The 13,074-nt window shown below is 39.5% G+C and overlaps 1 protein-coding gene across 3 annotated transcripts; it reads left to right on the top strand.

Moving 5' to 3' along the window:
- The first annotated feature begins 18 nt into the window (after positions 1–18).
- LOC115145903 (putative deoxyribonuclease TATDN3) lies at positions 19–11,543 on the top strand. Of its 3 annotated transcripts, none has more exons than XM_029687541.2 (9): positions 19–202; positions 329–361; positions 837–995; positions 1,099–1,161; positions 2,276–2,385; positions 2,530–2,585; positions 8,137–8,249; positions 8,507–8,584; positions 11,188–11,543. In XM_029687541.2, the coding sequence occupies exons 1-9, from the start codon at positions 149–151 to the stop codon at positions 11,329–11,331; spliced, it is 810 nt and encodes a 269-aa protein (XP_029543401.1). In that variant the 5' UTR covers positions 19–148; the 3' UTR covers positions 11,332–11,543. The 3 variants fall into 3 exon arrangements, with proteins under 3 accessions (XP_029543401.1, XP_029543400.1, XP_064860179.1); XM_029687540.2 differs by having other exon boundaries at positions 8,504–8,584; XM_065004107.1 differs by lacking the exon at positions 11,188–11,543 and adding an exon at positions 9,217–9,316 and having other exon boundaries at positions 8,504–8,584.
- Positions 11,544–13,074: the final 1,531 nt, after the last annotated feature.

Genomic DNA, 13,074 nt, shown 5'->3' with positions numbered 1-13,074 from the left:
TAATGTAAACGGTGACGAACCAGGAAGTGGATTCCACAATATTTCGTTAACGTGACAATTTGGGGAGAGCTTTTGCAGAGCATGTTTCTATGAAAATTATAGGCTATTTAGTCTAAATTTCTCCAACTTTAAATAAATTAAGTTATCCATGAAGGGCTTTATTGACTGCCACTGTCACATCTCTGCAAGAGATTTCGACAATGTAGGACTTTTACGTAACGCATATTTTATTGAAGCTTTACCAATTGTTGGTTCTGTATTAACGTTAGATGTGACAGTCTGTCTGTTTTGTCTAATGCTTTAATCAATTTATTGTATTTTCTTTCAGGACATAGAAGATGTGATTGAGAATTCTAAAAAGGTAACTGTAACTTGTTCAGTTGTTGTTGCTAATGTCGTAGTCCGGGGGAGGTCCCCTAGTCATTTGCGTGTCCTAATAGTATACATTTTACCACTACCCGGCCTCTGCTAAGTACCCTGCCCTGAACTTTAGTACTTTTACTAGCTGGCTACCACCCGGTCCTCGACTCTGCACCTTAGAGACTGCTGCACAATGTATATAGTCATTGAACACAGGTCACTTTAATAATGTTTACGTCACTGTTTTACCCACTTCATATGTATATACAGTATTCTAGTCAAGGCTAATTCTATATAACTACTGCTGTACACATCTTTTCTATTCATATACTGTCCATAATGTCAATACACACTATGAACATTTTTTAATGTGTGTATTGTTAGGTGTTACTGCACTGTTGGAGCTAGGAACATAAGCATTTCGCTACACCTGCAAAATATGTTTACGTGACCAATAAAACTTCATTTTGTTTCAGGCTGGGCTTTTAGCCCTACTAGCAGTAGCAGAAAATGTTGGAGAGTTTGAAAAGATTATACAGCTGTCACAGAGGTTCCCAGGCTTTATTTTCCCTTGTTTAGGTGTCCATCCTATACAGGGGACAGCTCCTGAGCCACAGAGAGGAGCCGTACTCCAGGTATGTGCCCCAAACAAATCATAATCTTCATCGCCACCATCATCATCATAATGCATGTCTACTACGGCACTGTTTGTTAAATGGCCATATTTTCTCTATGCAGGATTTAGATGCTGCTTTGCCCCTGATAGAGAAATATAAAGACCATCTTGTTGCTATTGGGGAGGTAAGTAGTCTTTGTATTGATTTTGTGTGCAAATTGATACAGATCCACACTAGTCTCGTCCAGCAGGCAAAACTCTACATACACTGCCTTTCAAAAGTATTCTTACCCTTTGGATTTCTTCACATTTTATCATGTTACAAAGTGGGATTAAAATACATTTAATTGTCTTTTTTTTTGTCAACAATCTACTAAAAATACTCTGTCAAAGTGGAAGAAAATGTATATAAGCACAGATTCAACTACAAAGACCAGGGAGCATTTCAAATTAGTAGATGGGTAACAATAACAAATCAGACATTGAATATCTCTTTAAGCATGGTCAAGTTAATAATTATGTTGTGGATTGTGTATTAAAACACCCAGACACATCGAAGATACAGTCGTCCTTCTGAACTGAGCTGCAGGACAGAAATGAATGGATCAGGGATGTTACCATGAGGCCATTGGTGATTTTAAAACAGCTACAGAGTTCAATGGCTGTGATAGGAAAAAAACTGAGGATGGATCAACAACATTGTAGTGACTACACAATAATGACTTCAATGACAGAGTGAAAGAATACAAATATACAGAATACAAATATTTAAAAACATGCATTTTGAATGCAACAATGTGCTAAAGTAATACTGAAAAAAGACACAGCAAAGGAATACACTTTTTGGCCTGAATGCAAATTTTTATGTTTCGGGCAAATCCAACACAACACGTCACTGAGTAACTGCCTTCTTATTTTCAAGCATGGTGGTGGCTGCATCATGGTATGGGTATGCTTGACATCGGCTAAGACTGGAGAGGTTTTCAGGGTGAAAAGAAACAGGATGGAGCTAGACAGGCAAAATCCTAGAGGAGAACCTACTTCAGTCTGCTTTACACCAGACACTGGAACAGTAATTCACCATTCAGCAGGGCAATAACCTACAACACAAGGCTAAATCTACACTGGAGTGACTCACAGCTGTAATCGCTGTATTGAAGAAATCCAAGGGGTATGAATACCTTTGCAATGCACTGTATGTGGTAATAAGCCTGGGCTGGGGTTAGATCCACACTAACTAAGTGGTTGGTTGATGATCTTACATCACTGATAATCAGTCATCATTGCCTTCACTTACAGGTAGGCTTGGATTTCACCCCCAGATTTGTCAGTGGTGACGCAGACAAAGACAGTCAAAGACAGGTGCTTATTCGGCAGGCAGAGATTGCAAAACAACTGGACCTTCCGCTGTGAGTCCTACACTAATATAAATCAAATCAAAATTATTGATCATGCGTTGTTGTTTGCATTGATACATTTTCCTCGCAGTCCATTTGTTTTAATCAATACATCTTGTCAGTTGTTTTTTGTAACATGGTGTATCCATTGTTTAGAAATGTCCATTCAAGATCTGCAGGCAGACCTACTATACACCTGCTAAAGGAACAAGGTAATTTCATATATTTCTATGTACACTACATGACCAGAAGTATGTGGACACCTGCTCGTCGAACATCTCATTCCAAAATCATAAGCATTAATATGGAGTTGTTCCCCCTTTGCTGCTATAACAGCCTCCACTCTTCTGGGAAGGCTTTCCACTGTTGGAACATTGCTGCAGGGACTTGCTTCCATTCAGCCACAAGAGCATTAGTGAGGTTGTCAATTAGGCCTGGCTTGCAGTCAGTGTTCCAATTCATCCCAAAGGTGTTCGATGGGGTTGAGGTCATGGCTCTGTGCCGGCCAGTCAAGTTCTTCCACACCGTTCTCAACAAACCAATTCTGTATGGACTTTGCTTTGTGCACAGGGGAATTGGAAACATATGGAAACCCATTTCATGAAGCTCCAGATGAACAGTTATTGTGCTGACATTGATTCCAGAGGCAGTTTGGAAGTCTGTAGTGAGTGTTGCACCTGGGGACAGATGATTTTTACACGCTTCAGCACATGGCGGTCCCGTTCTGTGAGCTTGTGTGGCCTAACACTTCACAGATGAGCTGTTGTTGCTCCTCGACGTTACCACTTGACAATAACAGCTGTCGTGGAAATTCTAACCAGAAGAAGAGAGACTAGTTTCTTCAAACAACAACTTTATTATAAGATTTTCAAAAATGGAGCAGTTAACAATTACTCAAAGGTGCAGAATTAAGAGCCCAACGAACAAAGTTGGCTCTTAGCTTTTATGATAAAGTCCAACCTCTTTGTCTATGTGGCAGTTAGCAGATATGTGCAAACGGGTGGGGAACATAGTGTGTAAAAGGCATTTTGCTTGTCTGTGCAAATTGATAGCTGACGTTGCCACCATTGTCTGTTCCTTCCTGCAAGTTTCCACGCAGATGAGTTCCTACAGATCGTAAAAATGGGATGTCACATACTGTGGTCGCACCCGGTTCTTATCTGTACACCCAGAATTATGACTAATTCACACAAGACAAGCCTGCGTCAGCAAAAAAAACACTAACATGTAACAATGCACAATTCTCTTAAGAAAAAACAGCATATGATGTCAAAGTAATTTTCCACCACATTCCTCCCTTTTGAGACTGTCTCAACTTAATAGAAAATTACTTACAAGCATTTTCATCAAACAAGCATTAACATGAGGGGAAAGAGTAAAAATTGAAGACTTTCTTAGACATAGTACATTACAATCATAAATGACCTCCTTTGTCATTGAGTTTCAAACCTTCACATAGTGCAATTCATTCTCAGAAGGGGAAAAATAACATAAGAATTAAACATCGGTACACGCTTCATCACCACATGCAAGGCAATCGCTTCGTTTGGTGTTTGTTTGCGAGATCACTGATAAGCTCTTTCAGATGTTCCACTACAATAGTCAAGTTACCCTCACCCTGGGGTATGAATGTACAGCAATGGTCACTTATCCTTCGGCACACTCTGCAGAAGTTGTGATGCTACTACTACAGCGAACTTCCCTTCTGGTAAGATGGCTTCCTGTATACAGGGATCTTTGGCTATTTCAAGCATTGTACATTCTTTGGCAAACCCCTCACTGAAAGTTGACAATAATGTCTGAAATGAAAACACTATCTCTGCTAGAATCTACAACTAACACCCTTGTGCAGCAAACGTTCTGTCTCAAACACATGCCCTGTATGTGCTTAACCTCTGGCTACAAATGCATTTGCACATAAATCATTCCATCTAACCCATAACATGTTAGTCACTACTGCTAGTCCACTTACATAGTTAAAAACATACTAAAACATGCTCATATCAATGGTACTATATCATCCAGAAAGCCATATGTATTGATGCGCTTTAACATTAGAATCCTGATAACATGGTAAAACAAAACCCCTACTATCATTGGTTATAAAACTCATCATGGTTATACAACCCAAATTTAGAATGACAGACTCAACGTGAAACACTAAGGACTATCACTAAAATTCAAGACCCTCGATTTAGCACACACCGACACAGTTAGAATGTACATTTACAAACAGGGGACCATATATATACAGTTTATACTACTTATATTACCAGTATGAACTTTTCTCATTACAGCCCCCATTTGTATCTGTTTAACTGTCACGAGTGGCATGTTAATGACAGATCGGTATCTCAATGCATTTGAATTTAAATGACAATACGCTTCCCAGTGTGTAGACCTCCAAAATCAACATGATACTCCAAATAAACAGTTTAGGGCAACTCTAAATCAATTTACAGGCATAGTTGACCACTTACTGGAACACTTCTCCTGGTGTTTCTTCGCTTTCTGAAAGTCACTGAGCTCTTCAGTAAAGCCATTCTAATGCCAATGTTTGTCTATGGAGATTGCATGGCTGTGTGCTCGATTGTATACACCTGTTAGCAACGGGTGTGATTGAAATAGCCGAATCCACTAATTTGAAGGAGTGTCCACATACTTTTGTATACAGTGCATTCGGAAAGTATTCAGACCACTTGACTTTTTCCACATTTTGTTACGTTTATTATGTTTCACACTACTTAGTACTAACACTACAACACTTGTTTGCTCGTTGTGTAAAAAAACTGAACTATGTCACTTAATGTGCAAATTTGAACTTATGCCTTCCTTAAAAAAAAAAAAATCCCACAAGAAATGTTGTTACGTTACAGCCTTATTCTAAAATGTATTACATAGTTTTTTCCCCTCATCAATCTACACACAATAACAAAGCGAGAACCGTTTTTTGTAATTTTTTGCAAATGTATTAAAAATAAGAAATTGAAATACCTTATTTACATATTTACACATGACTTATTTGCTATGAGACTCCAAATTGAGCTCTGGTGCATCCGGTTTCCATTGATCATCCTTGAGATGTTTCTACAACATGATTGGAGTCCACCTGTGGTAAATTCAATTGATTGGACATGATTTGGAAAGGCACACACCTGTCTATATAATTTTTATTTTACATTTATTTTACTAGGCAAGTCAGTTAAGAACAAATTCTTATTTTCAATGACGGCCTAGGAACAGTGGGTTAACTGCCTATTCAGGGGCAGAACGACAGATTTGTACCTTTTCAGCTCAGGGATTTGAACTTGCAGCCTTCCGGTTACTAGTCCAACGCTCTAACCACTAGGCTACCCTGCCGCGCCATAAGGTCCCACAGTTGACGGCGCATGTCAGAGCAATTGTCCGTAGAGCTTCGAGACAGCATTATGTTGAGGCACGGATCTGGGGAAGGGTACCAAAACATTTCTGCAGCATGAAGGTACCCAAGAACACAGTGGCCTGTATTCTTAAATGGAATAAGTTTGGAACCACCAAGACTGAGCAATCGGGGGAGAAGGGCCTTGGTCAGGTAGGTGACAGAGCTCTAGAGTTCCTAAGTGGAGATGGGAGAACCTTCCAGAAGAACAATAATCTCTGCATCACTCCACCAATCAGACCTTTATGGTAGAGTAGCCAGACGGTAGCCACTCCTCACTAAAAGGCCCACTTGGTGGTGGCAGCATCATGTGGGGATGTTTTTATGCTGCAGGGACTGGGAGACTAATCAGGACCAAGGGAAAGATGAACAGAGCAAAGTACAGAGATATTCTTGATGAAAACCTACTCCAGAGTGCTCGGGACCTCAGACTGGGGCAAAGGTTCAACTTCCAACAGAACAACGACCCTAAGCACACAGCCAAGACACTGCAGGAGTGGCTTTGGGACAAGTCTCTGAATGTCCTTAAGTGGCCCAGACAGTGCCCAGACTTGAACCCAATTGAACATCTCTGGAGATTCCTGAAAATAGCTGTGCAGCGATGCTCCACGTCCAACCTGACAGAGCTTGAGAGGATCTGCTGAGAAGAATGGGAGAAAGTCCCTAAGCACAGGTGTGCCAAGCTTGTCACGTCATAGACTTGAGGCTTTAAAAAAAATCAAATCAAATTTTATTTGTCACATACACATGGTTAGCAGATGTTAATGCGAGTGTAGCGAAATGCTTGTAAAATAAGGCTATAATGAAACAAAATGCGGAAAAAGTCAAGGAGTCTGAATACTTTCTGAAAATACTGTAGACATAGGACAGACACTTCAAAATTCACCATTCACCAATGGTGACTTTAAAACAGTTAAGAGTTTAATAGCGGTGATAGAAAACTGAGGATGGATCAACAACATTGTAGTTACTCCACAAAACTAACTTAAATGACAGAGTGAAAAGAAGGAAGCCCGTACAGAGTAAAAATATTCCACAACATACATCCTGTTTGCAACAAGTCATTTAAGTAATACTGCAAAAAATGAACTTCATGTCCTGAATACAAATTGTTATGTTTGGGGCAAATACAACCCAACGCATCACAGAGTAGGGCTCATCATAATTTCAAGCATGATAGTGGATGAATAATGTTATGGGTATGCTTGTCATTGGCAAGGACTAGGGAGTTTTTTGGGATGAAACAAAATGGAATAGAACTAAGCACATGCAAAATCCAAGGGAAAAAAACGGTTCAGTCTGCTTTCCAACAGACCCTGGGAGTTGCTTACCAAGCAAGACGACATTGAATATTCCTGAGTGGCCTAGCTACAGTTTTGACTTAAATTGGCTTGAAAATCTATGGCAAGACTTGAAAATGGCCGAATAGCAATGATCAACAACCAACTTCAGAGTTTGAATAATTTAAAAAAAATAATGATTTGCAAATATTGTACAATCCAGGTGTGCTAAGCTTTTAGACTTACCCAGAAAGACTCACAGCTGTAATCACTGCCAAAGGTGTCTCTAACATGTATTGACTCAGGGGTTGAATCCATATGTAATATATTAGTGTTTTTTATTTTTTATTTACAAAGGCTCAAATTGTTCTTCCACTTTTGACAGAGTATTTTGTGTAGATCGTTGACAAAAAGTGACAAATCCATTTTAATCCCACCTTGTAACACAACAAAATGTGTAAAAAGTCAAGGGGTGTGAATACTTTCTGAAGGCACGGAATCTGCCAAGATAATTCATATAGTAAACAATGCATGTCTCAGGACTACCTGGCCTGATGACTCCTAGCTGTCCCCACTCCACCTGGCCGTGCTGCTGCTCCAGTTTCAAATGTTCTGCCTGCGCCTACGGAACCCGGACCTGTTCACTGGACGTGCTTCCTGTCCCAGACCTGCTGTTTTCAACTATCTAGAGACAGCAGGAGCGGTAGAGATACTCTGAATGATCGGTTATGAAAAGCCAACTGACATTTACTCCTGTGGTGCTGTCCTGTTGCACCCTCGACAACCACTGTGATTATTATTATTTGACCCTGCTGGTCATCTATGAACATTTGAACATCTTGGCCATGTTCTGTTATAATCTCCACCCACCTCATAGCCTGGTTCCTCTCTAGGTTTCTTCCTAGGTTCTGGCCTTTCTAGGGAGTTTTTCCTAGTCATCGTGCTTCTACACCTGCATTGCTTGCTGTTTGGGGTTTTAGGTTTGGTTTCTGTACAGCACTTTGACATCAGTCGATGTAAGAAGGGCTTTCTAAATAAATGTGATTGATTTTGACTTTCCACTAGGTGTTGAGAAAGCTCTTCTTCATGCTTTTGATGGGAAACCCTCAGTTGCCATGGAGGGAGTAAAGGCTGGGTATTTCTTCTCCATTCCTCCATCTATAGTAAGAAGTGAACAGGTAAAGAGTTTTATAATTATAACTTTATTTTTCTGTCAGTGTATTAAGGCTTTTGTTAAATTCACTTGAAATTAATTGGGATTTGTATTCTCACACTAAGTAGTACTAACACTACAGCACTTGTTTGCTCGTTGTTAAAAACAAATAAATGTTGATGCATTTTATCTGAACCGATGTGAGTCTTGTACAGTCTGAACTATGTGCTAATTTGAATTTATGTCTCTTACTTAAAAAAAATAAAAAATTCTCACAAGAAGCAGAAGCTAGTGAAACAGCTGCCGTTGGAGAGCATGTGTCTAGAAACCGATTCACCTGCCTTGGGTCCGGAGAAACAGGTAGGATTGCTAACTTATTTATTTACACTCAAAAACTAAACGCAATAGACACTACCGTTCAAAAGTTTGGGGTCACTTAGAAATGTCCTTGTTTTGAAAGAAAAGCACATTTTTGTCCATTAAATAACATCAAATTGATCAGAAATACAGTGTAGACATTGTTAATTAATGTTGTAAATTACTATTTTAGCTTGAAACGGCAGATTTAAAAAAAAAAAAACGGAATATCTACACAGGCGTACAGAGGTCCATTATCAGCAACCATCTCTCCTGTGTTCCAATGGCACGTTGTGTTAGCTAATCCAAGTTCATCAGTTTAAAAGTCTTAATCATCAGAAAGATCATCTAATGATCTCTGCCTGAGATCATTAGAAAACCCTTTTTCAATTATGTTAGCACAGCTGAAAACTGTTGCCCTGATATAAAAAAACATAAAAACTGGCCTTCATTAGACAAGTTGAGTATCTGGAGCATCAGCATTTGTGGGCTCGATTACAGGCTCCAAATGGCCAGAAACAAAGATCTGAAACTTGTCAGGCTATTCTTGTTCTGAGAAATGAAGGCTATTCCATGCGAGAAATTGCCAAGCAACTGAAGATCTTGTACAACTCTTTGTACTCCTCCCTTCACAGAACAAAGCAAACTGTCTCTAACCAGAATAGAAAGAGGAGTGGGAGGCCCCGGTCCACATCTGAGCAAGAGGACAAGTACATTAGTGTCTAGTTTGAGAAACAGACGCTTCACAAATCCTCAACTGGCAGCTTCATTAGTAGTAGTAAATAGACTCCGGGATGCTATTTTAATGGACAAAAATGTAGCTTTTCTTTCAAAAACAAGGACATTTCTAAGTGACCCCAAACTTTTGAACGTTAGTGTATATAAAACATAACACAGTATATATACTGAACAAAAATATAAACGCAACATGTAAAACAAGGACATTTCTAAGTGACCCCATATTTCATGAGCTGAACTAAAAAGATCCCCTCCAACCACACTAAAATTATATTTCTCTCAATTGTTGTGCACAAATGTTTTTACATCCCTGTTAGTGAGCATTTCTCCTTTGCCAAGATAATCCATCCACAGGACAGGTGTGGCAGATCAAGAAGCGGATTAAACAGCATGATCATTGCACAGTTGCACCTTGTGCTGGGTACAATAAAAGGCATCTCTAAAATGTGCAGTTTTGTCACACAAAACAATGAACACAATGCCACGGATGTCTCAAGTTTTGAGGGAGCGTGCAATTGACATACTGACTGCAGAGCTGTTGCCAGATCATTCAATGTTAATTTCTCTATCATTTGGCAGTAGGTTCAACTGGCATCACATCCGCAGACCACGTGTATGGCGTTGTGTGGGCAAGAGGTTTGCTGATGTCAAAATTGTGAACAGAGTGCCCCATGGTGGGGTTATGGTATGGGCAGGCATACAGTGCATTCGGAAAGTATTCAGACCCCTTGACTTTTTCCGCATTTTGTTACGTTAGTCTTATTCTAAAATATATATATTTTTTTATCCTCTTTAATTTGCACACAATATCCCATAAAGACAAAGTGAAATCGGGTAAATGTATATTAAAATGCAGGTGTGCTAAGCTTGTAGCATCATACCCAAGAAGACTTGTGACTATAAATGCTGCCAAAGGTGCTTCAACAAAGTCCTCAGTAAAGGGTCTGAATACTTATGTAAATGTGATATTTCAGGGTTTTATATTTTATACATTTGCAAACATTTATAAAACCTGTTTTTACTTTTGTCATTATGGGGTATTGTGTGTAGATTGATGAGAAGAAAAAAAACAATTTAATCGATTTTAGATTAAGGCCGTAATGTAACAAAATGTGGAAAAATTCAAGGAGTCATTTTGTCAAAGGCTATTTGAATGCACAGAGATACCGTGACGAGATCCTGAGGCCCAGTGTCGTGCCATTCATCCGCTGCCATCACCTCATGTTTCAGCATGATAATGCAGAGCCCCATGTCGCAAGGATCTGTACACAATTCCTGAAAGCTGAAAATGTCCCAGTTCTTCCATGGCTTGCATGCTCACCAGACATGTCACCCATTGAGCATGTTTGGGATGCTCCGGATTGACGTGTACGACAGCGTGTTCCAGTTCCCGCCAATATCCAGCAACTTCGCACAGCCATTGAAGAGGAGTGAGACAACATTCCACAGGCCACAGTCAACCGCCTGATCAACTCTATGAAAATGAGATGTCGCGCTGCTTAAGGCAAAAGGAAGTCACACCAGACACTGACTGATTTTCTGAACCACGCCCCTACCGTTTTTTTAAAGGTATCTGTGACCAACGGATGCATATCTGTATTCACAGTCACGTAGATTATGGCCTAATGAATTTATTTCAATTGACTGATTTACTTATATGAACTATAACTCAGTAAAATATTTGAAATTGTTGCCTGTTGCGTTTATATTTTTGTTCAGTGTAGATTGAAATCCATATGCCATTGACTTTATCCTGGTTTGAAAGTGGTTGTACATCAAGTAATGTTTGAAAGTGATTGATGCATCTAAGAATATATTTTAGGGATGGTATTACTAACACTAGTCATGCTTTTGCATCTTAAACATAGGTGAGAAATGAGCCAAAGAATATCTCTGTCTGTGCTGAGTACATCAGTAAGATCAAAGGGGTTCCCTTGGAAACGGTGATGGAGGTGACGACACAGAATGCCCTGCGCCTGTTCCCTAAGCTCAAGACATTACTCAGAACCTGAACAACCAAGTCCGGGTTTCAATCCAAGGCATGTTACATAGTAGTGCATGGCTCTTGACCTAATTTACGCTTAAGGGAAAGGGGGATACTTAGTCAGTTGTACAACTGAATGCATTCAACTGAAATGTGTCTTCCGCATTTAACCCAACCCCTCTGAATCAGAGGGGGGCTGCCATAGTCGGCATCCACGTCTTCGGGGCCCGGGGAGCTGACATGCACTTACCACTGTGTCACCTTGGTATTATATCAGCAAGGATGTAGAGGGAAATTACATGCCTAGGAGTTGAGGTGTAGAGTTTAAAAACTAACAGCATCAGTTAAAATAAATATGAGCTTTAAATAAATATGATCAGATTTTGGACGTGAATGTGATCTCCGCTTTTGGACTCTGTAACGTTGAGGTGTAGAGTTTAAAAAACGGGAAATTTCCTTTCAATGGTCAACTGTCCAGTGCTCTGCTCTATAAGAGGCCTTGGATTGAATCTCACCCATCCGGAAATTGTTAAATTACAAGCCTAGTTAGTTTAGTGACGGAAAGACATTTTGAACATACTTTTTTTTTTTATCAAAATGCATTTTTTTGGGGCAACCTTCTGGAACATGTGAACTAGCCAAGATTGGCTGAGATAATGGATGGTCTGGACATGCCCGGGAGATGAGTTTGGATTGGTCTACCATGTAGCATGCTTCTGTTTATGACGTGAGCTGCTCTGTATGTGTTGATAGTACTTTCTACCACACAGTTTTTGAAATCTATAACGTTAGCCAACAAAGGTTTTGCTACTTTTCTCAACAACATTGATGCCCTGAATTTAGCAGGCGCTATCGACAGATAAGTTGGAAAAAAGTGATTTGCTACTTTCTGCATGGTCAGTGTGATCTGGAGTAACTTGACACAACGCTGGCAAAACAAGATGTAGCTGCAAGAGTTAAATGTTTCCAGTCTGTCATGAAGCGTCAGAAAGTTGTTTTCATGGCAAGTTAGTGTACTGTTAGCTAGCTAGCGAACGTTAGCTTGCTGGCTCGCAAGTGAACATTATGTGTATGATCTGTGTAGTAATATTATTCGAATCAGAAACCGTTTGCATTCTTAGTTATAGCCTTATGTTAGCTAGCTAACATTGAACCTGGTTGGTTAGCTTTAGCTACCTGCAGATTCATACTACAGCTATGACAATGTCAGCTATGACAATGTTTGTATTGGTTGGTAGTAGTATGAGTTGGGATTATGCTGGTTCATTGTTTAGCGAGCTACGTCTGAACAAAAGATAAGACTATGTCTAAACAAAACACTTTTCCAGATGATTACATGACCCATCAAGTTAACTAAGTGTGTCTGGGGGTGATTCATATTTGGTTGTTTACTAAACTAAACTAATCAGTCTGTTTAGCAAATGGCCTCACACGTGAATCCTTAAAGAGATGGGTGGGACTAACACTTAACATGTATGAACGATGCTGAATGGGTGTAAATAAAGAAGAGCGCTCTAGTAGGTGTACCGAAACATTCAAGGACCATTTTCTCAAGTGGGATTCGAAGTTTATCAACTTTCAAAGCAGAATTACTTTCCTTTTGTTCTTCAACTGCAGTGTATGATATACAATTTTCTAGCTCTGAGTCTCAACTTTTATCCAATGTAAAAATTAAAAATAAATTAAAAATTTGCTACATAAAACCAAATTATGGTGGTCGTTCAGAAATGTTCCTGCTTTTAAACAGCAATTTTACAGAGATTGAATTGTA

The sequence above is a fragment of the Oncorhynchus nerka genome, linkage group LG18 (assembly GCF_034236695.1).
Source record: "Oncorhynchus nerka isolate Pitt River linkage group LG18, Oner_Uvic_2.0, whole genome shotgun sequence".
NCBI classification, from domain to species: Eukaryota; Metazoa; Chordata; class Actinopteri; order Salmoniformes; family Salmonidae; genus Oncorhynchus; species Oncorhynchus nerka.
This window is presented reverse-complemented; position numbering and strand designations above follow the sequence as displayed.

Bases quoted from the DNA above. Each gene is read 5' to 3' on its own strand.
- LOC115145903 (XM_029687540.2), top strand. From the start codon at position 149: ATGAAGGGCTTTATTGACTGCCACTGTCACATCTCTGCAAGAGATTTC. The intron at 2,586-8,136 runs GTAATTTCATAT...ACTTTCCACTAG, and splicing joins ACACCTGCTAAAGGAACAAG to GTGTTGAGAAAGCTCTTCTT. The intron at 8,585-11,187 runs GTAGGATTGCTA...TCTTAAACATAG, and splicing joins CCTTGGGTCCGGAGAAACAG to GTGAGAAATGAGCCAAAGAA.